We start from the raw sequence: 27,700 nt of genomic DNA on the forward strand, positions 1-27,700 counted from the left end.
ATCCTGCCCTGAAATATGATGTCGTGCTTACACTGACGTGACAAATTGTTTTGCATGTGACAGCAGAAACATCTGAATGAAATGTGCATCTGTGAATATACAGCAAAGATATGTGCATGCTTTGTGGATGTAAATATGAGATGATTAATAACAATTAAAGACATTAAAACGTCTATAGCATAAAAGAAGTGTTGAGCAATCATTACATTTAAGTGTGGCTGATTATCTGTCATTTGCATTTTACTATTAAACCATGATCCATTATAATACCAAGTCATAGTATTCCAGGTCACTATACTGTGTTGTAAACATGACATGCTTTATGGGTTCAGAGAGATCCATGAGAAGATGTAATCACTGCATTGCAATTATATTACAGGACTCAATCACACAACACACTTTTTGCATTATTGTTATTATTATTATTGTTTACTAGAATAAATGGTGGTGCCCTCATGTCAACTTCACTCCTCCCATCATACTAGACACACTGGTTGGAGCCTGACCATTTTTCCAGACATCTGTTGTTGTTGTTGTGGGATATATGCAGTTTTTAACGACCGCCTATTTATAGTAGAGGCCAGATTAAGACTGAAACTGTTAATCAGGTTAGGAGCTCAGTGACTGAAAGTGCAAACACACAGGGGGAGAGAGAAAGAGGAATGACCGATACCTGGACCTCCTCTGCTATTAAATGGACCAGGGCTGATGTGTTTACACTCACAGACCACACACACCTCTGCCTGCCTTTGCTGGATGGCACAGCTGTAGCAGAGATTAGGGGAGGGGGTAACGTTTAGCCCGCAGGGTGCAGCAGGACCCTCCGAAGCTGTCACACGTGCACTGTGGGTTAAAACTGGTCGCACCGCTCCGGCTCTGTGTGTTTCGATTCATTTGCTCCCTGATTCCTTCACGGTGGAAGGGAGGTGATTCTCTCCGCCGCCATTTTTAGGGAACTGCCTATCGGAGAGAGAAACTTTGCTAGCTGAGCGTTAGCGGCTAGTTGGCCAGTAGCCTGCCTGCTGCCAGCCCGTTGTGACAGTTACCGCTTGGCAGTCGTTAGCCAGCTCAGCTCAGCTCGGCTCAGCTCGGCTCGTTGATAGAAATTATCTCTGCCGCCGGCCAGTATAGATGACAAAAGGCGGCTACTGCTAAAGTGGACAATTAGGGTGGGCTTAAGGCCAGCGTCTGTGTTTGGGTAGGGCAATTATGCAGTTAGATTAGCGAATTAGCATTGCTAACTTATCAGCTAGCGAATTCACACTTTGATTTCCCTGGACTGCATTGCCCGTCTGTGATTTAGCCTCAGCCGCTCCGCGCTGCCGTGTTCCCGGTGACTGGATTAATCAGCCGCTTACAGCGCACTCCTCAGCCTGCGTGGATTCATTCGGACCAGGTGAGTTGGTCGCTAACTTTAGCTCTGTGCTAACGTTTACCAGCGATGGGCAGATTTGTTCTCCAGCTCTACATGCTGCAGTGGAACTTGATTTCAACATCTCTTAGCTCGCGAGCTAGCCAGCCAGATCGGCTGCTACTCCCCAGCTAACCAAAAGTTGCTGTCACAACTTGGACGGTCTGTCGCATCGACAGATTTTAGTCTGCCTTTCTCGTCAAGTTCACCAACCCATTGTTAGGATAAAGGTGCTAGCTCTGAATGCCACTGTGACACATCCGTAATTGCTGTGTGTTTTCGGGGAGCAGGGCCAGGGAGCTTCACTGAGAGGGGCTGTGTTTGTTGTAAATAATGCTCATGGATTGCTTCACCTAAGCAGCGTTAGCTAGCTACGTTAGCTTGCTAATCCGCTTTATGCAACTATCGTTGCAAGCAGTGCCACTCCCTCGTTTTTGTTTTTGTCCGCTGTGGCTGTACGTTAACGGTGAGTGATACTGGGCTTCAGAGGTGTCTGTTTGGGAAGTTTGCTTATCTGCAAGGGACACCATGAGTCACATAGTGTCTGAGCTGCTAGCTGTGTGACGGTAGGTGACATTGGTCAAGCCTCTTCCTATGTATGTCGCACGTAACTTACATGCTCTGGCATTATGTTTACAAGCAGCATCAGCCAGCACTGTGGCAAATCATTGCTTCCGACTGTTCCTGTCGTGTGTTAGCGACGAGCAGAGCTGCATCCATCGCTGCTGATGGCTGTTTTTGTGCACTGACGTGAGTCGCATTCCTCAGTTTTCTGTGTTGATATTGCGTAACGCTGGCTATCACTCAGTAAGCTACCCTTCTGCTTTGCTTATCTGTGACTTTGCCGCTTAACTTATGCATGACACAGTGGATCAACTATACAAGGATTTAGCATCTGACACACTTTGAATATGGGCAAATCATATAACGCCAGGGTTGTGACATCAAGTTTACCATTCATCTCTAAAAACAAAATCGGTGTAGCACTTTGTTGGAGTGATCTCTCAGATGCTCCATTCAAGGCTTGATGGCTGAGATACCTAAACACCTACACATGCTTTATGTTCTATGTGCCATATATACTGACTGTGTTATCAAATAAGCACTGCAGTATGAGCAGTCTGCCTGTCTTTGTGGATGTGATGAATGCAGCCTGTATGCATGATCTGAGAGGCAGGTAGGACTTATCCTCTCACTCTGTTATCACAGATTGCTGCCTGGTTGTCTGTCCCTGCTTTCTATGTTCTCTGTAACCAGCGCTGATCTGCACACCTGCCATTTGTTCATTTGTGTGTCTGCAAGCTTGTCGGAACAACAGTGCATTCAGAGGCTGGAGCAGCTCCCTTTCTTTACTTTCAAGGACTAGCTGCTAGCGAATGATGAGAGGTGCGCAGCTGTTATTGGCTGCAAAACATCTCCATGCAGGATGAGCCTTTGCTAAGTTGTGTTTTCTTGTGGGCCAGTTATATATATATATATGTGTGTGTGTGTGTGTGTGTGTGTGTGCTGAATATGGGCAAACTGCATAATGGATTTAAGTGTCTCCCAGGAAAAATGGATTAGACAGTGGAGCAAATCTGGCCTGCTTCCTTATGTCTAGATCCAGGCAGTCAGTGACCGTCAGCCACTGCATAACAAGTGCTGCTTCCACACTGCCACTGTAACTTTGTTTGTTAGTGAACTGCAATATGTAATGTTTGCAATAGCACGAGCATTGCTTACTTGAATGAATGCGATGCTACAGTGTTTTTATTATATCGCATTCTTTTTTTTTAAATTTGGCATAACTGATGGCTAATCAAATGACAGTGAACGTCAGGTTTTGATTCCGTTGTTCAGCCTGACTGACAGTGGCACTGTCATTGATCCGGCAATTCAACAAAGTGAGTTATGGCTGTGGAGCTGCTCCTAAATCAACTTGGATGCCTGTGTGTTTTGTCACGAAGGAACCTAGTGCACCAGCGTGGTTTATTGATGTTCTTTTAACAGTTTTTGTGCAACAGTCGAGGTCTGTGGCACAGATGAATAAGCTGAATCAGGCTTTGGACAAACAGCCACACACAGCAGCATCAATTCATTGTTGGTTTTTAACTTTAAATGGGATGTGTTAGGAAGGGACAAAAAGAAAAATATAAAAAAAAATAAAGAGCTCTTGCTCAGGGTCTTTTTTTATTGAGATTGACTGCTAAACAGTTGGAAACCAACAACATGTTTGATGAGTCAGACACATCTAAGTTTTATTTTTAAGGTGATGGACAGACGATGCATGACTGCACAGTAAAAAAAAAAAAAAAGATGAGCCAGTGCGAGGCTTTGCTATTGTTTTAAATTGTGAGTGCACATTACCAATTCAATCAAGATCTTCATCAATTCAATTTTTACAGAATTTAGCCGATTAATTCCAGCTTATAACCGTCTAATTGATTATGTTCTAAGTCCAAGTGCATCCAGTAGCTTTTCCATCTGATTTGCCAGACCACATCCACTGAGATGACTTTGTAAATCTCTGAGTTCGAGTGCCTTTATGTCCTGTTGTTGAAAGTGTCCCTCTTTTTAACCAAGCGTCTCTTGTTCGGAGGAAACTTGGTATGTTGTTGATGTTCATGACAACAGGAGAGGTGTAAATGGAGAGAAACTGGATGGTTGAAATCCTCTTAATGTTTGCTCCCTCCATTCTTCTCCTTCATCACCATCATAACCAGAAACTGGGTTGTGTTGTTGTTTACATTGGTTAGCTCGAGAGTTTCACTTCCTCCACAAAAGTGAAAGCCACAATCTGTAATCAGTCTGGGAAACAGGAGCGTAGGCACCCCACCCTCCATCTTGGGGGATTGAAATATGGTGTGTAAGCCATTTGAATAACGGCGCACATGTAGGTCATGAAATTAGCATTTTCTCTGAACAAACAGCCATGATGTTGCAGTGTTGTTTTTATCGGGAATCTGACTAATCATCTGTGTGCAATCCAATACTGTGGCTCAGTTTATTGGCTGATTCAAGCACAGATCAGATACTGGTGATAATTTAGTTTCAAACCTGCACACCTCACTGGACCTGATTAGGGCCGGCCTTTCCTTTTACTAACGACACATGCACATATCTGCATCTCACTGATGTGCAGGTAGAGACTTTCTTCTCTTTAGGCTTAGGAACATTTTAATTATATTGTTGTTATGAAGTTGCACTGTTACGATTTCCAACAAGAGATAAAGAAGTATTTCATGTGGACAGGACCAGTTACATCTGGCTGATATATGATCAGTTTACAAGATGTATCATCTAAGTGCATTCCTATTTTGAATTATTTAGCAATACGACATCTAGCATCTCGCTGAAGGGCATTTTGAAAGCATACGTATGGATGGATATGTTTTCTGTTGATGTGTGTATGCGTGACTGAAGTAAAGATGATTGGAGGGACTTCTAAATTCCTAAAGTTTTGTTTAAAAAAAAAAGGGATTTTAGCTATTCTGGGTGATAACTTCAATCTAGAACAGTTTGTACAAAGAGGGTCTAATCAGCCACAATAACTACTAACACCTATATAGTTGTACCATGAATATGTAAGGGTTTTATGTAATTAAATCTGACTTTGTTACACATAAATGAGGGATAACCTTTATAATATATGTCAAGATGTAGTGTTACAGTTGTATTTGAAATCATTGTCAGTGTGACTCGTGCTTCATTCGGGTCTGATAAATAACAATAATTGACTTTGTATTAAGTAGTTGTAATGGATGTTTTAGCCTGGGTTTCAATCAGCTTTTTCTTCTTTGCCGTGCCGTTCCTATTTTGCACATCCCTTCTTTGTTTTCATGAACCAGCAGACCACAGGCCTGCTCCAGCGAAGCTTGTCTGTAGCGGATCCTGTGCAGCTAAGAGAAATTCACTATAAGAATCAATAAAGTATTTGATTATTTATTATCCCTCTCCATTTCTCTCTCGCTCTTCCTCCCCCTTACACTCCTCGCTACTCAGCTTTGTGTATTGGTAGCCTCTTCATTAGGCTTCTGGGCGATTTTACAGTGCAGGGGAAATCAATTCACATAATTCATCAAGAGGGAATCCATTTTCGCGAGCGGTAAAGCAAAACAAGTTTCGGTGCTCTCCTTGAACACACTGTTCTTCTTACTAATTACACATGCATACACACATCTTGCAGTCCAGTTCATCTCTTCTAGATTTAGTCTTGTGACTTAGTGTTCAGTGCTCTGTTTCATTGAGCGTGTGAGAGATAGATACCTGATTGTATTTTAGCTTTTCTGCCTACACACTGTGTTGTCTAGTCTGTTAGAATTGTGTACGGAGCCCAACATCAGTCAAGTCTAGTGGAGCTAAGTCCTGCTTTGTGGCAAAGAATGATGTACTAGTAACCTCCATTTCTTTCCTAACCTTCTAAAGCGACCAGGTCATTTGGTAAATGTTTTACAGTATGTATTTTTTGCACATACTGGACCATGAAGATGTCGAGCCATTGAAGGCATCACAATTTCAAACCCATTTTTATCCCGTTTAATTACCCAGTTTCAACAGGAAATCAATTGAAGGAACTAAGATACTCTGAAGTTTATTGGTGAGCATAGCCATTTCATAAAACATGACTTTTTCTTTGCTGGACGCATACTGGACTTACGATGTTGCGATATTTAGTATTAGATTTAAAAAAAAAAAGATATTTAAAAATGAAGACATGCCAGCATTGACTAAACAATGTCTCAGTGGAAGAAAACAGTGTGAATGGTAAAATAATCATCACAATAGTGTGGGGGATGTTTACATATTTATTGCATTTGTCTGTTAGATTTTGGCCTTGTGAAATATCTCAGGACCAATTCATTATAAATATAAGAATAAGGAGTGGATTGTGGTTCTTCTTTGATGATTTTCTGATAGGGCTACAACTAATGATTATCATTCAATATTAGTGTGTCACGAAGCCCAAGACGACATGCCAAAATATCGTTTTATTTCCACAACCCAAAGATATTCAGTTTACTGTCACAGAGAAGGAATGAAACTGAGATCATTCACATCTAAGAAGCTGAAATCTGAGATATTTAGTCTGTTTCTCCAAAAAGTTACTCAAACCAACTAATTTATTATCAAAATAGCTGGTGATTAATTGAATAGTTGTCAAGTAATTCATTAGGATTTGGTTTATCAAACTTTTGTTTGGCTTTAGTCAGAAAATAAAACCATAAATCACAAGATGGGTAGACTTTTGACAGATATAAGATCCACTGGTCATGCTGATGCGGCATCAGTCAGATTCAAACTGTGACAAAGCACAGCTTTGTGTCTTCTCTGTAATAAAAGTTATGTTCTCCATTTGCAAACCAGAAGAAGCAGTTCAAGTGTTTAAGTAACATTAAAATCTGCCCCCTTTTGTTTCTAGATTTCTCTCTTGTTTATGATAAAATGCAACTTATTTACTATGTTTAGGAATCACTCCAAGTGTTAGTTTGCTGTTTTGTGTGACTCCTCATTCGCCCAAATCTCTTTAATAGAGGTGGACAGTGCAGATTCAGGGTAACATGATAGCCACGTTAATGGAAAAATATGCCAGGTTGAAATAAAACCCGTGTGTTTTTGAGTGTGTGTGTGTGAATGCCAGCCTTCATATTGCCGACAGTAAATACTCATAACAGATAACATGCTTGTTAGCATTTATTTTATGACCTTTCTTTGTTGCCATGAGCGTAACCAGTGTGTTGCGAATCAGGCAAAGCATCTATGAGGAAGTGCAATCATATGATAACTGGAAAAAGTTATTGTGGTTCAGGAAAAAGTACAGAAAGCTTTGACACCAGGGTGTTTCTGACATTGTATTGCCGTTGCTGCTGCTCTGTCAGTGTTTCATACTAATGTGGGGAATGAGACAAACACTTCTCATCATTTAAGAGCAGAACTGAAGTTTCACTTTATTAACACCACTTCTAAGCTTTTCTGCCTTTCACATAAAAATGAGCAGGACTACAACCCATTTTACATTTGTTAGCATCTCTCTTACTCAGAGGCATGTGTGTGTGTGTAAACCGTTTATTCATTCTTGTATTAAATTCACATTATTTGGCATGGCAAAATGGTACACGTGGCACATCAGCATGTTTTTGTTGTGTAGATTTTACTCTGTTGCTGTCGGAAAATGCTGATCAGCCTGATTGGCAGCATGTTATGATGACATGTGTTGCTTATCACTGGAGCACATCATTGCATAGTTTCACTTTTGACTCTTTCTAGTGATCCTTGCTGGTCTTGGACTTTTTGTAGCACTTGCACGTTCACAGTGCGTATCAGGGGTTTTCCTGAATCAGAAAGGCCTTTAGGGGACACATAGGGTGAAGGCAATGAGTCTGTGGTAGCTTTGACAGAAATCCTTGCGTTTTTGTGTTCTTTCTGATCATTTCAATTGGCAAAATATCTATTATGTGTAGGTAAATCCAATCTAAATGAGCAAATCTGGTTGAAAAATGCTGGTCCTGGTTACAACCTTTTTGGGGACGTGCCAAAAATTCCTTTATGCATGAAAAATGCAGCATATTTAGGCACATTGTCCTGGAAAATGTAAGATTTTCTAGCATTAATTCAAACTGCATGGCCTGTATTAACATAACATGGAAGTAGTTGCCTCAAATCATTGTGCACATCAACACACCTAACATACCAGTAATTGAGTTTTTGATGCACAGTGCGCTGACCTGCCCAGCTTCATGAAAGCAGCAGTAAAATTTGAACTTGGCTTCTCTTGAACTTTAACAGTGAAAGTTAACTGAAGACATTTAGTGACCAAAATATCTGCAGTGCAATGATTATCTAATAATGCTGCGAGCACTGTGACAGAATTAAAACTCATGTGAATGAGTGTCTGTCCACTAGGACCCGAAATAGAAAGACGAGACCTTTGCTTGTGTTACCTGAGTTCGTTCACAGTAGCACTTTTCAGTTTCTTGCATTACAGTTGATTTGCATTGCCTCTCTTTAGCGTTGCCATCAAAAGTTAACTGTTGTTTCAACACATTTAGCGACAAAGTAGTCTGCTTTACTGTGATTATCTAATAATGCTGCAAGCGTTATGACAGAATTCAAACTAATATGAATGTGCCTCTGTTTTCTAGAATCCAACATAGACAGACCGGACCTCTGTTTGTGTTACTTAAGTATGTTCACAGTAGCAGTTTTTAGCTTCTCTCCACCAAGATAAATATCTTAGTGGAAAGAAGTTAACCTTGAGGGCTGTGTGTGTGTCTTGGTACTTTCGCCCTTCTTTGTTTATTTATATATATATTTCACAGTCAGCTGGGTAGCTTGTTCAGCTGGACAAACCTTGTGACATTCAGTGAGCAGTGTGGTTTTGGTACAACAAGAAGGCTACCGGACAACTATTGCTGACTGAGTCAACAGTTCTTCTGGCCCGAAGATAAACTGGAAGGTGCAGACTCACTGATCATTTATACAGTGATATCTGCATGGTGTTTTGGTGGCACGACCTGGACGTTACGTAGATCCAGTGCTCTGTCCAATTAGTTTTCACTCTGTAGGTGAACGCCCTGTTTTGCTCTGGGAATTATTTTCAAAGTCAGAGTGGCCTAAAGGTTAGTGTCGCTTGTTTGATCGCTGGAACATGCGGCTGGGTAGTAATTCAATGTCATCCTTTATGGACTTCTAGTATTGTTGTGTTGGTTTGACGTATTCATATTAATTTCAGAAAAATGCTGCTTTTTAACAAAATATATCCAAACAAACAAGTAACTAAAATGTTCATTCAATGGAATTATGTGTGATTGTTGTTGTAACTGTTAAAGTGGAGTTACTGAGAAGCTCTACTTTAGCAAATTGGTTACACTGGTGACACTGGGCAGCTAGGCAGCAGGCTGGATTGTGTGTATTATGTGTGATTATGATAACACATGGAGTATGCACGTTAGGCATGCTTGACATCAGACCTTAATTTCACACCAGACAAGTCTGTTCAGCTGCTGGACGCTGTGTGAGACAAATGATTGAAGTTTGTTTTTACTCACCCAGAAAACAGGATTCTGTGGATCTGTAAACAGAATTATGTACTGATAGCAGACAAATTGCAAGAAATAAACAATATGAAGTGTCTTATTAAGGTGTTGGACTGCCACGTGCTGCCAGAACGGCTTCTGTCCACCTTGGTATTAATTGTTTGAGTCTCTGGAATTCTGCTGGAGGGATGAGCCATCGTTCTTCCAAAACATATTTCCTCATCTAGTGATTTGACACAATTCAGCAAAATCAGTATTCAGTCAGGTTGGGATCAGATGTGAAGGCCATAACATATGACTCACATCACTGTCATCAAACCATTCAGTGGCGTCTCGTGCCCTGTGGATGGTGGCACTGTCATCGTGAGCGAGATCACTCACAACAGGTTGGAAGTGTTTCATCAGAGGGTAAAGGGGATCACTCAGAACAACTGTGTATTGACTTGCAGTGATCCTATCCTCTTAAGGGTAGAAGGGAAGCCAAACCGTGCTGCAAAATGCCCCCCACAGGTTTTTCCCTTTAATTTGTCACCCATCTCTAACTGTCACTCACTGGTAGATGTTGGAATTTAAAAGTTCCAACATCTCAAATGATTTCAGTAATAACTGTAACTTAAAAAAAGCTGATCAGGCCAAACAAGTTTAATCAAAACTCTTCAAACAAACACTGACAACGAGCAGCACATGAACATTAAAGCAGTTTCACTTGTGCATTACAGTATAAAGAAATATTAAGTTGCATGAGTCCTTATGTAACCAAGCTTTTGTTTTTAGTGTTTGTACTGTATATTCCAAGTTAACACCTTTTAGGGTAGTAGCAACATTTATTTTGTTTGTTTGTTTGTGAGCTTCTTCCAGTGATGAAATTCTCACTTAAACACACACAGTAGAAGTCGCAGTGTAATACAACAGTGTGCATTCACATAGTCACAGTCAGCATTATGTGTATGTGGTACACAGCCTGCATGTTCAGGTATACACAGCGTTGTGTTATGTTACATCGCATGTATTAACTGGAGCAAAATTGATGCATCCGGTTTAGAGTACACAATAAAATTTGACCCCATGTCCTAATTGATCATCCAGTGCAGCTAACCGCTCATTACTGCATAGCAGCGGACATGAAATCAATCTGTGAGCTGGATATTTGCATTGCCCAGCCGTTTCAGTAGCTTACGGATCTGCATTAATTGCATTCAGCAATCTGACCTGATGCACTAGTGATGACTCTGCAGTTATATTAGTGTCAGCATTTGAAAATGTGACCAGTAGCCAAAAACCACTGTGTTCAGGAGCCTCTGACCGTTTTGAGGAAGGTTTGTGGTATTGACATCAGCTGTCTGGAGACTTGCAGTAGCATATTTTAAGGATGTCCTCAGGCCCTTTCTGCTTCACCAGTTGTTAAATATATCAGTGGGATAGGGGTATTTATGTGGAAGTCATTAGACAGGTTGTGCACTGGGCATGGTTGTGTAATGAATAAGGAATATAGGGTAGTGTTACTCAACTGTTGTCATCTTTAATGTATTCTTTTCCTCTAATACAAAATGAACTTAAAAGTTGTTTAATGAAAACTGGAAAAGTTATGTGTCTAAATACCTGCATGATCCCACAAAGTCACTGAAGCAGATAATTACAGCCTTTAGCTTGGCCGATGTAAAGGGTATGCTTGATCCTTGTGAGGAAGTAAACTATATATCACAGCATTTTATATTTGCTTCCTTTTAGATCAAAGTTGTGCTGAGATTTCCTGCTCTCCTTTCAAAATCTGGCTGTTGACTGTCTCACTTCTATCTTCAAACACTTCCTCCTACTGCGTAAGGTCAGCATGTTTCATCTCGTCCTCGTTAACACCATTGTCTGTTTCTCTTTGTCTTCTGTCCATCTAGGTGCCCATGTGCTGGTTCCTCAGGCGCATCCATTACCGCAGATGAATCTTCAGCTGCTTCGGCATAGCTCAGCACCCAGATAGTCCCATCCCCTTTGCGTGGGTGATAAGGGACTACATTAACCAGGATGCCCTCCTCTGTAAGGGCAGGGAGCCTGAAGGATCCGGAGGTGGCTGAGCTTTTCTTCAAAGAAGACCCAGAGAAGCTTTTCTCTGACCTCCGAGAGATCGGCCATGGCAGCTTTGGCGCAGTCTACTTTGTACGGCAGCTACATCTTCACACTGACTCAAATATGAGACATGCACTGAGCTTATCAGGGCACACTAACTGTACATGTTAAACATTTATAGAGTGTGTTAAATAAAGGAGAGCTGTCAGTCTGAGTCAACGTTGTTCAGTAAATTCAGATCCAAATGTGATCCAAATTTGTCTTCATTTGATCTGTATAATAATTTGGTATCTCCAAAGTTAGCAGCTGAATCAGATGCATCTTATGTTTTCTTACAATACATTAGTGTCCTTGCAGTGTTCAAAAAAGTGAAGCCATTTGATTCTCAGCAAAGAAGAGAAACAGTTTGCACCATGTTATTTTTACCAGCAGATAGATGGGTTTAATAGCACCAGCATACAGCAGAGTGATGTGACTCACCTGAACTTTCTGACCTGACTTTGGTTCTTGAACGCTGCACGCACCACATCCCTGATGAGACATAATGTACAGAGAATCAGTGTTACAGTGTACAGCATGGTTGAAATTAGCACTGACAATGAACTCTGTGTTTTCCAGGCACGAGATGTGCGCACGAATGAGGTGGTGGCAATTAAAAAGATGTCCTACAGTGGCAAACAATCTAATGAGGTGAGACCAAATATGTTCTGTTTGTATGATTACTTAGAACTTGACCATAGCATTTTTACACCAAACACAAAGCATTTGACGTTTAAACATCCCACGCAAACTCTCGTTGTGTGCTTACGGTCAGATCACAGTGTGAAACATGACTTCACTTAAACAGTGGTTTGTAGAAATGTAGAGAATGAAGATGGTGGCCAGAATCCAAGCAGATCAAAGAAGCAACAAGTGTTTATTCAGCAGCAATGCTGTAAAAAAAAAGAAGAAAAAGCTCCAATATACATCTGTGTAAAATTCCTTAAATTTAGAGGAGCATCTCAAATGAAAAGCAGCCTTTGTAAAACACCATTTTAGTAAATTCTTTGTGTTTTGGTTTTTAAACATATTGGATTGTTACATAGGTCCCCTTTTTACACTCATCACATCAGTCTGGGTTTTTGTATTGTACTTTCTGTGCTTGATCTTGACACAAAAACAAATGTTTGCAACAAATCCTAAATATCACAAAATCCAAACATCCAGACAGTGAGAGAAAACAAAGCTCCTGTTTCTGGGCTTCTGCAGTACTGCGATTCACTGAAGTATCAGTGACTCAACCGCTTTGCTAGATCGAGGATAGATAATGGAATCTGGTTATCTATAATTAATTTAAAGCAGTGAAAGACCAGATAAAGATCTGCTGGACTGTCGCATTAATCGTTGTAATTCTGCCTTCAAATCCCCCAAACTTTACCATCTCAACAAAGCTACTCCTGGCTGCTCGTTGTCACTGCTGTGGTCCCAGACACAGTCCACAGTGCTCGTGATTTCACATTACACGTAATTTGTAAAGAGAACCACCGTACTCCTATTTGCCCTTAAAGACAAGCTAACACACAGCCATTCGCCTCTTGTGCTCAAAGCCAAGAGAAGCATTGCTAGTTTGATTTTTACGCTGCTTCTTTCCCCAAACAGAAATGGCAGGACATCATAAAGGAGGTGAAGTTTCTCCAGAGGATCCGACACCCCAACAGTATAGAATACAAAGGCTGTTACCTCCGTGAGCACACAGCATGGGTAAGTCACATGTTTACATGGAGACAATTAGAAGATGATCTCATTCAGTATGCATAGTCTTGACGTTATCTCTTGTTTGTAGCTGGTGATGGAGTACTGTCTCGGCTCAGCCTCTGACCTCCTAGAAGGTGAGGAAATAGAGATTTAAGATGTGTAATGTATGACTAAGCTCACAGAAAGTAGCTCACATTGGTGTGTTTTCATCAACTGATTTTTTTTGTTTTTTCATTACACAGTTCATAAAAAACCTCTACAAGAAGTTGAGATTGCTGCCATTACACATGGTGCTCTGCAGGGGCTGGCCTACCTTCATTCCCACAATATGATCCACAGGTGACGTTTACATTACCTGCATCGTTCTTTTTGTTTTTGGGTTAATAAGCAGCAGCAAACACAACATCTCGCCACATAGCCCCCTGCTCTGACATGCACATGTTTTCTTTCTCTCTCAGGGATGTGAAGGCAGGTAACATCCTGCTGACTGAGCCTGGGCAAGTCAAACTGGCAGACTTTGGCTCTGCCTCCATTGCCTCGCCTGCCAACTCCTTTGTGGGAACGCCATACTGGTAAGTGAACACCGAAAGGAACAGTGTTAAATGTTGAACCAACCAAAATGCTGACTTTTTGAAGGCTCTCTAATTGAGTGTCTGCTTAAAGAAACAATGATTGATGAAATGGATTTGACTGTAAAAGTATTTGCCTCAGTTTGCATATTCACACATAAGTAGTAAGCTGCCTGCTGACACATTCAAATACTTTGGTGCTGTGATTGTTGGGGACAGCGTTTACTCAGGATTGAGGCATTTTCTGATGTACTGTTTTCAGAAAATAGAAGCCAATATATTTTTGGGTGTCTGGCATTATTTAATATGAGATTTAGTACGACACAATCAATCACAATATGTCTTGTACAGTGACTGAAGATTACAGTTGACAAGTTTATCTGTGGTATTTATGCTGCAGAGTAAATGACAAACACTGTTATTTATTACAAAGAATAAAGCGATAGTGCCTTTTAGTGTGAAGAATTACAGTAAAACAGAGGTACTGTTCTCCTTTTTTCTTGTTTTTTCTTTTTTTAAAATAGGTGAGTGCGACTGCGCATACATACAAATAATCTCTCTTTTTTGTTGAATGGCAAATGGCCTATACTTACAATTCCTTTTTTATTTATTTATTTTTTTTAATAAGCTAGATTCGACAAAGCGCTTTACAATGTGTTTCTTATTCATCCATTCACACACACCTCTTCCATTAGGAGCAACGTAGACTCAATGTCATGTCCAAGGACACTTTGGCACGTGAAAGAAAACCAAAAAAAGTTACTTTAAACTTTTAATTTGTTCTTCTCTGTTTCATACGCCCACTGTTTCTTTCTCCTCTTCATGCAGGATGGCCCCGGAGGTGATTCTAGCTATGGATGAGGGCCAGTATGACGGGAAGGTGGATGTCTGGTCCTTAGGGATCACCTGTATAGAATTAGGTTGGTACCAAATGTTTTCTAGTCTATCTATTAACATGCAACTATAGTAGACAGAAGAGAATATTTTTCTCTAAACTTACTTAATTGCATTTCTAAATATATAACATTAACCATCCTTGACAAACTGATTGACAGATCTTTGAATACAAGTTCTAACTCCAGTAACTGCATCTGTTTAACTACTAAGATCTGTGCAGATTTGTAAATAAGAAGTTTGATTAATCGGCTTTTTTGATGCATTCAACTATAAATTAATCCTATATTTTCCCTTCTCATCACTTGAAAGAAACTGTCAGCTGCAGCTTTAAGAATTCAGTTACTTATCATAATAAACCAGTATTTTAATAGGAATGAACACATACTGACTGTTGTCTCTTCTGTTGCAGCGGAGAGGAAGCCTCCCTTGTTTAACATGAATGCAATGAGTGCCTTATACCACATAGCGCAGAATGAGAGCCCCACACTGCAGTCCAGTGAATGGTAAGGTGTCGCACACCAACAGAATTTATCATCTGTGTACTTAAATCCAGCTATGTGCATATACTTGCAGCAAAGAGAGACACAAACCAGAGATGACATTGTATGTTATGTGGAAGCCTGTGCAGAAGCCAGTGGTTTAAAGCCACTTTAAAACTGGAAAAATACAATAAAACCCATTATTGACTTTGCGCCTACTGTAATGATGTTGCATGTTTTACATCTTAAACGGTTGTGTTTGTTCATATAACAGGTTTTCTGTCTGTTGTTGTTGTTTTGACCCATTATCTTCTCATCTTTGCTCCAGGACGGATTACTTTAGGAACTTTATCGATTCTTGCCTTCAGAAAATCCCCCAGGACAGACCACACTCTGACGACATGTTGGGTGTAAGTGCACACGTTCTACACAGAAACAGAGCAGGGTCAGTGTGCTAAGATGGGAGACTGACAAGCCCTCTGGTGATAAATCTCTCTCTGATGTTTGCGCTCTGTCCTGTCCCCCATAAGCTTCTCTTTTGATTCACTAATCCTCCACTTCCGGATTCACACACACACACACACACACGCACGCACACACTCACACAAACAAAACATGTACAGAGACACACACACAGCTTGGTTTTGTAGAAAGAACACAGATGTAATTACTGTAGAGATGTGACTTCTGCCTCCATCGTTAAGTAACTGAGCAGCTGTCACTTAGCCCACTAATGGACTCACTGTTACTAATGGAAGTTGTCCTTAGGGTATCGGAGCACTTTTTCTTTTTTTTTTTTAAATTATAAGTCGCAAAACAGAGCTTATTTTAACCAATTAAAACCATCACAATGATATTTTAATTGCTTTTCCATGTGATCCTCTTCAGTTGGACTTGTGGCCCAATTTCACCTCCTAGCAAAGTGTGTGGAGCAAACAAATTTCTATCAGCCGGGGTTCTCTTGTCAAAATCTTCTATCTTTGTTAGGTTTGACAGTCAACAATTTTACAATCCATTCAAGCACACAGTACTTTCTCTTTTTATTGTGAAAAATTGCAGATGTACATGCAGCAGGAGGTAGAAAACCCATGCCACAATCTAATAATAGCCATTATATGTGCATTTCTACCTATACACATTTTAGGTATTGCAGCACTCATCCAGGCATTTCCATGTAAACGTTGTTTTTCTCTGAGTATGACACATGTTCCAGCCTAGCCAGGAGTCGTAGCAGAGATGATGCTGAAACCGGACTGCATGAAGTTTTATCTTTGCTAAAAAGAGATCCTGCTCACACTGCATTAGCAATGCTAACACAAAAAAAACATTTGTACTAAGATATATGTTATTTTCATTTCCATTCCATTGACATAGTGCCAGTTCACAACATAAATTATCTCAAGGCACGTCCCATGGTAAAGACCTTACAAAATGCTATATTATACAGTTGTAATAATAATATTAATATTCAGATATTATACTGAAGCATAGAAACGCCCTCATTTTGCATATTGTATCAGCAGTGTTGACACATAGCAGCACTAAACAGTGTTTAATGATGCGTTACATTAACTTGTAAGTGTGTGAAAAACCTCATGTTGGGTGACATCGGTGTAAAACGGCAAACTTAACTCATGTATGTCAGTAGAGGATTTAATATGTAGTCATTTGTATTATTGAGCAGCAGACAGGATCATGAAAAGATTCTCTGTTTTTCTTCCCTCTGAAAAGAAAGGACAAGATCTTTGAGCCAGATAAATGACACCAATATTAAACAGTCATAAACGCACACTAGTGCTCTGAGCTCTCTTACTTGCACAGAATCCATCCACCTTCCATTACGATGCAGACCTTTGACACTATCACTGTGGCTAATAGCTAATTCTGCAATCACTCTTTCCTATTCGGTTATTGGACTTTTTTCTTCGTTGATTTTGCAATTTATGGCACAAAATCAACTTTACGTGTTCATCTCCTCATAAGGTGTCACTGATGCTGCTTTGTTGATGACTTTACTCATAAACCTGACAACTAAAGACAATAAGTTTTGCAAATGATTTGTGTTTTTCTCCTGGTCATTCCCATCGTCCTTCTGTGACTTCTCCATTCATTGCATTCTGTCTCTTGTGTCCCGTCACCCCGCTTCTCCAGCATGCGTTTCTGCAACGGGAACGTCCAGACTCGGTGCTGATGGATCTTATTCAGAGAACCAAGGATGCAGTGCGAGAGCTGGATAACCTGCAGTACCGCAAGATGAAGAAGATCCTCCTTCAGGAGGCCCACAACGGACCAACAACAGAAACCCAAGATGGAGACGAGGTGTGTGGATGTTTCTATGTTGAAATCAAAACTGAAGAATTGAATTGAAGAATAAGTTTTGTGTGGGTGCAGAAATACATTTGCCACTTTCACGGTATTCAACCATATAGTGAAAAATAACCAAGCATGCATCGGTTTGTATGCATGTGTGTGTCTGTGTCCTCTGTGTCTCTCTGTCTTTCTCGTGTCTCCTCTCTGGCTTCGTCTCTCTCCCTCGCTGTCTTTCTCTCTCCGCTCTTTCCGCTCTGTCTCCAGGATCTGGAGCCGGGTGGAGGTCGGACCGGAACCGTGAACAGCGTTGGCAGTAATCAGTCCATCCCCAGCATGTCCATCAGCGCCAGCTCCCAGAGCAGCTCCGTCAACAGCCTGAACGAAGCCGCTCAGGACAGCCGCAGCGAGCTGGACCTGATGGAGGGAGACCACACGGTGATGTCCAACAGCTCCGTCATACACCTCAAACCGGTGGGTGAAATGACACCGACACACATGATCGATTTAAAGGGACACCACGCTGATTTAACATATGCAGATTAATTCAGAAGAATGTTTTCAGCCTTTTTCTGGTGTGACAAAATGACTGAGGCGACTTCACTTCAGTCATTTCAGAAGTGGAAGACAGATGTGGGTTGCATTATGGGAAATATAGCATCTAGTAGTTTGGGAGTTGTATTTATTTATTTTTTTGAGCCAGGATGTGTCATGTTCTGCTGAATCCCATTAATAATTCTTTTGGTTTAATTTCTTACCTGCAAGGTTCTGGAATAATTGATTGATCGACACTTTAACTAACTGTATTCATTTATTTTGTTCAGACTTCTTAGAATTGTTTAGCGTCACAGGTTATGTAGAAATGTGAAAAATTACCATGATGGTTGGAAGGTGAGCCAGAAACTTGTTCATGGATAGGATGAATAAAACTTTTTTTTAAATCTATTGCTTTTGAACAAGGATATTTTTAGTGAACTGATTTGTAAAGCTGTATTTTGATAGGGTATTGTGATAAGTTCCCACAGCACTTTGATACACAGATTCAGAGTTGCATAGAGACTTCATCACTGTGATGATTCTCTGATAATTTGGTGCTGAATGCTGTTTCTGACTTGTTCTTCTCTGACTCTGACCCAAACCCTCCCATGCTCCCTATTGCTTTGTGCCATATCTGCACTGTTGTATGCCATAACAAAGTAATATGTTCATTTTGTCGCTTTATCTCGTCATCAGGAGGAAGAGGAGAGCTTCTCTGGGGAGCAGGCAGCCAGCAGTCAACCCACTGAGCCTCAGGCAACACCAGTTCCAGCCCCAAGAAAGCACTACCGCAACAGAGAGCACTTTGCCACCATACGCACAGCATCACTCGTAAGAACACACTTGTTTGCTCTTGCATGCATCACACAGAATTTCATTTGTTAGTTACTGTGTAACACAAAAGGGGAAAAAATGAAATATTTTGTGATTTACATAAAAAAAAGGATTGTAATAATAAGTGTCTTCCACATAACAAACTCTTTCAATGTTACACACTTGAGTAGATGCATGTAACCATCTACAACCACCAGGGTCATAATCTGAGTCTTAAGTGTGTGACTGTGCTGATCCCGTAGGTGACGCGTGAGATGCAAGAACACGAGCAGGACTCTGAGTTGAGGGAGCAGATGTCAGGATACAAACGCATGAGGCGGCAGCATCAGAAGCACCTGATGGCCCTGGAGAACAAGCTGAAAGGGGAGATGGATGAGCACCGGCTGAGGCTGGACAAAGAGCTGGAGAGTCAGAGGAACAACTTCACCCAGGAGATGGAGAAACTGCTCAAAAAACACCAGGCAGCCCTGGAGAAAGATGTATGTGGACAGTTGAAGCAAAATACACTGACCTACCGATAATGCATATTCTGCAAATACTGAAATATTACACAGTTCTTTTTTTTAAAGTCTTAATTAATGTTCATGTTTGATTCAGCTGAAGACGTTTGCCAACGATGAGAAAAAGTTCCAGCAGCACATTCAGGTGCAACAGAAGAAGGAGCTCAGCAGCTTCTTAGAGTCACAGAAGCGAGAGTATAAACTACGCAAAGAGCAGCTCAAAGAGGTAACACACATGATCCACATTCTTGTAAACCATAACTAGGGATGACTTTGTTTTCAACTAAAAAAAAACAACTAAACATGCATAAATATATTCATACTTGAAAGTTTTAGGTGCATTGCAAACTGCACATCGCAAATATTGTTTACTATACATGTGTAAGTGTACATTTCTTGCATCATTTTTCTTGGTCAAGATCAGTTATGTTATTATTGTTGGGTAATTTTGGTAGACAGAATTACTGCAGGCTTGATGATTGATTTATTTTTTGGATTAATCAGTTAACCATTTATGTATAGGAAAAAGAAAAAAAACAAAGAGCAGCTACATTTTAAAGTTCCATCTAAACATGGCACATTTTGCACTGTGCATCCCTCAGTGCACACACATCCATTTATATTCTCCACCTGTCTGCATCGTAGTTATGTATTTCGCTGTGGCCAAATATCGTTGAGATTATCTTCTGTCAGTCTATACTGGCTTTAAATGGGAGATACTGGCTTCATGTATGTAGCCTATTTGTGTAATGTCCCCACTAACGCTCTCCTATGGATTAATCCTTCTGCTGTACTGAGGTGCTGAGCGTTGATGAGTTTTAGAGGAGTGGGTTTGGGGCGGAACTAGAGGCACCTGTGTGCTTTGATTAACAACAGAGAAATGTGTGACATCACCCTACTTGTTTGGGTTATGAATATGCAAAATTCTGACAAACTGTAATATCCATAAATTTCAGTAATACCCTGGAACACTGTAGGAAAACTAATAAACCTTGTGTGGCAGGAACTGAGTGAGAACCAGTCGACTCCCAAGAAAGAGAAGCAAGAGTGGCTGTCCAAGCAGAAAGAGAATATCCAGCACTTCCAGGTGAGGATTTTTCTGACACTTTGCACACTTTCAGGACTCAGTGATGATGTTACACAGCTGTGATGATTAATTTGCAGTGAACAGAATCTCTAACATTAGCAAAACTTGTCTTCCATCCAAGTACTGTGCAGGTCCAACCCTGCTGAGCTGATCTCTGCCCGAAAGCTGCTTTTTTTGCCAAATCTTCTCAAGAGTTTGAAGTGTTCGATTTACAGTTAATTGTTGTTATGCCACAATGTGTCCGTTTCCAGGCAGAGGAGGAGGCCAACCTGCTGAGGAGACAGAGGCAGTATCTGGAGCTGGAGTGTCGGCGCTTCAAACGCAGGATCCTCATCGCCAGACACAACGTGGAGCAGGATCTGGCCAGAGAGGTGCTCACAAAGAAGAACCAAACACCACCACACTTACTTTACCCCTCTTACTTTATTTAGATGTATTTTTTTTTATTTGTTCAACCTCTCTGTTCTTCAGGAGCTGAACAAACGGCAAACTCAGAAGGACCTGGAGCATGCTATGCTACTCAGGCATCACGAGTCCATGCAGGAGCTGGAGTTCAGGCACCTGGGGACGATCCAGAAGGCCCGGGCAGAGCTAATCCGCACCCAGCACCAGACAGAGCTCACCAACCAGCTGGAATACAATAAAAGGAGGGAGAGGGAGCTGAGGCGCAAGCATGTCATGGAGGTCCGGCAGCAGCCCAAGAGCCTCAAGGTACACAGACCGATGGAGAGCTGTTTGGTTTCCTCCTTGAATGCTGTTCTGCACACAAAACACTTCGGGGGGTTAAACACTCACATTCACTGCTTTCATTTCTTTTCCTTCTTTAGTCTAAGGAGCTTCAGATTAAGAAGCAGTTTCAGGAGACATGCAAAACTCAGACTAGGCAGTACAAGGCCCTCAGGAACCATCTGCTGGAGACCACGCCCAAGTCTGACCACAAGGCCGTGCTCAAGAGGCTGAAGGAGGAGCAGACCAGGAAGCTGGCCATCCTGGCCGAGCAGTATGACCACTCCATCAATGAAATGCTCTCCACGCAGGCTGTGAGTACCTGAAGCAGAAACATAAACCATTTCTGACATGATAATTAAACAGTCTTCAGGTTTTAATATTGCCGCCATGCAAAACAGCCATAGAAGAACTTTGTGTAATGAAATCTAAGCAAAATTAATATTTAAATTTTGAAATTGCGAAACTGACCGCATGTAAGTGAGACTAGGAATCTATGAATAAGTTCTGAATGAGCTCTTTATGTACAGTGCAGTAAGTATTTGTCTTGACCCAGCACATTCCCTTGTAGGGTCGATAAAGCCGACAAAGTAAGTCCTCAAAAGTTTGTAAAAAATCTTGAATCCTCTGCACGAATGCTATCAAATATTGTAATCCAGATGCAGGATTATCAAGAAAAGACTTTGCATGTTTTTTTTTTTTTTCCCTCTCTTTTGCTTGGCTGCCCTCAGCTGCGGTTAGATGAGGCTCAGGAGGGAGAATGTCAGGTTCTAAGGATGCAGCTGCAGCAGGAGCTGGAGCTGCTCAACGCCTACCAGAGCAAGATCAAGATGCAAACAGACGCACAGCATGACAAGGAGAGGAGGGAGCTGGAGCAGAGGGTGTCTCTGCGGAGGGCTCTGCTGGAGCAGAAAGTAAGAAAGGCTCTGGGCTCTGTCTAGTAATATTAGTGTGCCAGTAAATTTGGGAGAGACAGTAGACTATGTTTAGAATTTTGGTCATGGGATTCCCCTTGTGTTGACATTCACAGACTGCATCTCACACACTGTTTCTAATCTGGGTGATTTATTGCTCCTGTTACATTTTTATTCACTGTGGGCTCATTTTTTAACTGTAATATCAATATAGAGAACTCAGAAATGTCCTATGTGCTATATGGCACAGGTATAACGGCTTAAAAAAATTAAACTAAAAAAACTGAAATCAACATGAATAACATTTTCTATGGGTCAAATATGTACAAAAAAAAAGTGACTATACACTGTAGATGTTTTCATAAATTACATGTTTGATTTGTTTCTATATTTTCTGTCTGCTTTGTGTAGACACAGCCTGAAGTTCAGCAAAAATGTCCCTGAGTTTGTGTCATGTGACTGTCAGTCACAGCGGACTTGCTTTTTATTTTTTAATCTGTTTAGTGCAAACAGTTTGTTTTCGACATATTCTGTAAACTAAAGTGATTTTGTCGATTCAACATTTCGATTTGGCTAAGTTTTCCAGTGGATGCATGTCAGACTCATGGAAACTTGAAAATCTGATGGGTTTTTCATTTTTTACCATTTCAGCTTTAAGTGTTTTAGTTTTTCTTATCATTATACCTTCAGTATTAGGGGATTTATTTATTTTTTGTCCTGTGCAGTGTCACGTCTCCTTCATTTTGAAATGACTTCTTCACTGTGTTTTCTCCCCAGATTGAGGAGGAAATGCTCTCCCTGCAGAACGAGCGCCTGGAGCGAATCCGCTCGCTGCTGGAGCGCCAGGCCCGAGAAATCGAGGCCTTTGACTCAGAGTCCATGCGGCTGGGCTTCAGCAACATGGTGCTCACCAACCTGGCTCCCGATTCCCAGGGAGGCTGGGGGGGAGGAGGTGGAGGAGGCCAGGGGGCTCAGGGGGGAGGCCACTGGCCCGGAGGAGGTGGAGGAGGCGGCCACCATAGTCATCACCACCAGGGGGGCTCCAGCTCACAGCAGCCCTGGGGTCACCCGATGCTGGCTGGGGGCCCACCGCCGTGGAGCCTCCACCACCCCGGAGGAGGGAGTCAGAGGGGCAGCCAGGGAGGCGCGGGAGGGGTGAGGAACAGCCCACAGGCTATGAGGAGGACGTCATCAGGGGGGAGGAATGAACAGGGCATGAGCAGGAGCGCCAGCATCACCTCTCAGATCTCCAACGGATCCCACCTGTCCTACACCTAGAACACACACAAGCAACACAATAACTGTCTTAAAGTTAAACTCTTGTGCGCCGAGGTAACACTGTACACACAGACACACACCACACATGCTTCACACACACTTGCTGTTAGTGCATCTCACACCTTTCAGTACTGAGACCGGGTTAACTCGGCCCGGTTCTTCCCCCGTCACCACTGCTCTCTTACATCAGTGTGCAGCGAGCAGCCGTCTGTGGAAACCCAGGAGAGCTGGAGCTAATCCAACATGGCTGAGGGCCATTTACAGTATGCCACAGTGCAATAGTGTCATTTTTACTGCAGCCTCTAGTGCTAATTAATGTGTTTGTTTATGCCATGTTAGTCTCTGTTGCCATAGACACAAAAGTAAAATATTCATATTATCTACCAGAGTTTATTATCAAGAGTGGTTTGTTTGCAGTTGTTTTTTTTTTTTTTGCAGTATGTTGTTTCGCTCTTCAGTGGGCTAAATCAGTTTTTCGAAGATGCCACCCAGTAAGGTGCATTATGGGAAAATCTGTGTTCAATGTGCAGTTTTTCAAAATAGCATTTGCAAATTTGTCTGTGTGCAGATTCGTTCGAGCTCAAGATTTAAACGCAGATGTGTTACTGATAGAAAGTTTCATGAGATTATCGTTTGTGTGCAGTTCCAGGGGAGATGACAACTCAGGAGGTACTGACGGGGTGTAAAACTGATGATTGTATAACGGACAGTTTCAGACGACGAGTTAACCGGCAGAAAAAGAGAAGGAGGGTCATTGTAAGTTAGTAAAAGTGTGTATCGCTGACTTTACAGTCGTAGCACAGGGACGGTTACGGCGTCTGCGGAAAGTACACTATCGTTCAATCTGCACTGCCAGACAAGAAATCTAAGTGATGCAGAACTTGTGGTGTAGTGATTTGTCGGAGCACAATAGCAAGTGTCAAATACCACACAGGAATTTCAGTCCCTGGCGTTACGTGTCGACCGTGAACAAGGCTGCTGAGATGCCAAAGGTAAAGGTGCAGAGTCGGATTTGTCATTCTAACTATTCATGCCATGTGTTTGTATTTCAAGAAATCGTGCCAGAGTAGCTCAGTTTAGTTGATGCCACGCGGCCAAGTAGAGTGTAGCCGGACTAGAAGAGAGAAGGGAGTCATTCATCTCCTGCAGCTTTATTGGCTCAGCTCTCGGGTTTCCACAGACCTCTGCGCTTCACTCACACCTGCCCAGTGGACGGCCAGTCTGAGGGAAGCTGTAGCCTCATTAGTCCACAGCCCTCAGGACAGGGATGGGTTTCAGCAGCACCTAACCTCTACTTGAATAGCTTCACAACTGGTGTTCTCTCTCTGTCTCTCTCTGTCTCTCTCTTCACTTGTTTGCTGTAATTTCCCATCTAATCTGACACTTTTTAGTGATGCAGTAAAAAACAAAACAAAAAAACATACAAACTGAACCATGCCTGCTTGCCTACCTCAAGTAGAGCTCCACCACAGGGAGTCGAGACTTGACAATGACTTGCACTTTGGCACAGGCCTTCACTTACAGTAAACATCAGTCAGACACACACACACACACACACACACATGCATACAAACACTAGTTGTTGATTTTTATTCCCCAAACACTATGTAAACTTGGCTGTAAATGCATGTAGGATTGAAAGTGTAAAATGTCAAAACTTAAGGGGAAAAGAGCACATTTAGAAGCCAAGTTAGATGTAAATGAGCAACACACAGTCAAACACTTTAACTCTTTGAGCAGCGACATTGCCTAAAAACTTCCCCGTTTGTTTTTTTTTTTACTCTTCTAAGAATCCCTTTTTAAGACCCTAGACTTAACAGGAATGAACACAGTGTGAAGAGGAGCTTCTCCAGCCCTCTGCTGGTTGGTGGCTGCTGAATGTCTCCGTGGACGGATGGGCGGTGATGCTGTGATCTCCGCTGCCATGCCCCTGCAACCTTCCCCAGTCTGACACCCCGCTCTGTCTCACCCCTGATGACCCCCCAAAGTCACATTCTGACCACCGATCTCCCTGCTTCCCTCCCACCTTCGTTTCCTCCCCTCCTGAGCCTTTTGTGGTCGTCACCCCCTCCCTGATCTAACGAGGGGGAAAGAGCTCTTCAAGTGAAAGGAAATAAAAAAAAGAAAAGTTAAAAAAAAAAAAGATGAAAGAAATATATATATGTATTATTATATAAGTCTATGGAAAAAAGAAGGATTATAGAGAAGATAAAGGTGGAAGTGTTATTGCAAAATGCAGAGATTATGCATTATATGATTTTTCTTCAGTGGTGGAATGTACAGGAAACGTGTTAATAGTGTATATTTTGAATTTGAACATATGGAAATCTAATTGACAAATCAAAGACAAATTAAGTTGCGATGCGGGCACAATGGTGTGGCTTCAGACCAGCGGCGGTCAGATGGACGTTCGAGTTACAGCCGCTGAGTTTTCACTGTCTCACTTGCAGCTGCGAGTTCGGAAACTTGTTACAGATATTCTGTTGTGAATGATAACAACACAACTTTAGGTCAGATTGCCTTAAAGAAATGGCAACGTTTTCTTTAATAGTGTATGAGGATGATTTTTGCACATAATTTGAAATCTAGTTAGGTGTAGCCTTTGCTGTAGCATCGGCTATATTTTACTGACATTATTCTACCCGATAGAGAAGACTTGAGCTGTCTTTGTTTAGGAGGTCCGTGGTTTTTAGAAGACTCTCAGGCCTGAAGTAAAGGTTATAATATAGAGAAAGAACTGTCTTTTAAGAATCTGAAAAAAACTGCTGAATTCTAAAACAATATTTGGTGCACTCTACAACCTCCAATTGCTTCCAAATTCTTGCACAAGACAGAAAACGGTTACTCTCGGTCATGTGGGATCCACTGACGTTATTTGGGCTTTTTTTTTTTTTCAGAATATACACCAAGTATTTTCACACTGCACTTCATTGTTTTTGCCTTCTTTTTAAAAAAAACAACAAACTTCCCACCCTGCACTCAAAACATATAATCCTAGTTTTGTTGGCTCAGTTCTGAAAACAGAAAGTTTGCCACTGTACCCAACATCTTTTATCAACCTTTTTTTTTTTTTTTTTTTCAAGCTCTTTAGTGTTTTTATGCCAGAAAAAGGTCATTCTTTTATTTTCCAGATGATGTCTGCAGAGGGCCAAACGAGTGGCGGATTTTTTAGACCTTCTCTTGTGTTTACTAGAACTCCCAGCAGGTGTTTTGCGAGGCAGTCAAGGAGGGCAGAGTCTAGCTTTAGACCTTGGTCGCTCTGAACTGGATCAGTTGCACTGATTGCACAAGTGACTGACCAGATCAAAGAGTCTACTGTGATCCCGTCCTCGGCGTGCTGAGGGGCGGCTGCCATTGGCTGAAAGTAGGCGGGAGGCAGGGTTACGTCTCTGTACAGTCTGTTTATCAGTATTCCTTTTATCTCCTGTCATTTGGTGGATCTTGCTGTTTTATTCTCCCTGGTCCAGAGATCTGTATTAAACTGTATGAAATTGTATAGATTGTGCAAAGAAAAAAAATAAAAAATAAAAAATCTGAATGTTGCATAGCAGAAGAGAAAAGATATTCCTTACAGATGACAAAGTGATTTAAAATGTATAAAAGAAATTCAGAAGCAAAGTTTAGGGGATAAATGTAATATTTTGTTTGTAATTACTATTTTTTGTTGGAAGAGGGCTACTGGATAAAGAATCATCTGTAATAAAGTAATTTTAATATTTCTTGGTCTCGTGGTGTTTTGTGTGTCAGAACGCTCCTCAACAAAGTATTTTTTTAAAAAAATTAAAAAAAAACCTTTGTGTGAAAGCTTTGCACTGTTTGAAAATGCCTGAGGTTTAATATTTTTGAATGGATTTAGTGCTACAGTGTTGTTTCAAGCCCAGACAAAGAAAGACTTACTCAAGTTGTTTAACCTGTTTTTTTTATGTATATATATAAAGGGAGGGTTTATTAAAAGCAGCCAGCAGCTACATGGCTTGAAAACTTGTTGCTTTATTAACCCTATTCAGTACTTTCATGTTACCATGTGTAGAAGGTCTTTGGGGGTCCATTGGACCCCAACAAAGAATATGTGCAAAATATTTGTTGGTATTCATTGTAGACTTTTATACGATGTTAAATATATTTTCTGAGAAGTTTTTGGTTCCAAATGAATGACAAATGTCTCTCTTTTTATATTAAAAAAAAAAATCTTCACAAATAGAAAAACAACACCTGTCTCCTAAACCAAATGGCCTGGGGTCCAAAAGACCCCAAAAGTCCTGAATAGGGTTAAGTAACTTGTCTGGATAAATGTTAATAAATACAAAATGATGATCTTAGTTTTAAAATCTACATACAGAGATTTTTTGTTTAAATG

At 41.2% G+C, this 27,700-nt stretch overlaps 1 protein-coding gene across 1 annotated transcript; it reads left to right on the forward strand.

Moving 5' to 3' along the window:
• Positions 1-877: 877 nt before the first annotated feature.
• Positions 878-27,062, forward strand: LOC103366483 (serine/threonine-protein kinase TAO1-like). Its single transcript, XM_008294227.1, has 21 exons — positions 878-1,396; positions 11,313-11,571; positions 12,100-12,171; positions 13,120-13,221; positions 13,304-13,349; positions 13,458-13,554; positions 13,674-13,787; positions 14,613-14,704; positions 15,091-15,184; positions 15,489-15,570; positions 17,312-17,479; positions 17,735-17,941; positions 18,701-18,835; positions 19,081-19,317; positions 19,436-19,564; positions 20,342-20,425; positions 20,677-20,796; positions 20,897-21,136; positions 21,253-21,465; positions 21,883-22,065; positions 22,843-27,062. Exons 2-21 carry the CDS (start codon positions 11,440-11,442, stop codon positions 23,341-23,343), a joined length of 3,048 nt encoding a protein of 1,015 aa, XP_008292449.1. The 5' UTR covers positions 878-1,396; positions 11,313-11,439; the 3' UTR covers positions 23,344-27,062.
• Positions 27,063-27,700: the final 638 nt, after the last annotated feature.

This window comes from Stegastes partitus, unplaced genomic scaffold (genome assembly GCF_000690725.1).
Source record: "Stegastes partitus isolate 25-593 unplaced genomic scaffold, Stegastes_partitus-1.0.2 Scaffold949, whole genome shotgun sequence".
In the NCBI taxonomy this organism is placed as follows: Eukaryota; Metazoa; Chordata; class Actinopteri; family Pomacentridae; genus Stegastes; species Stegastes partitus.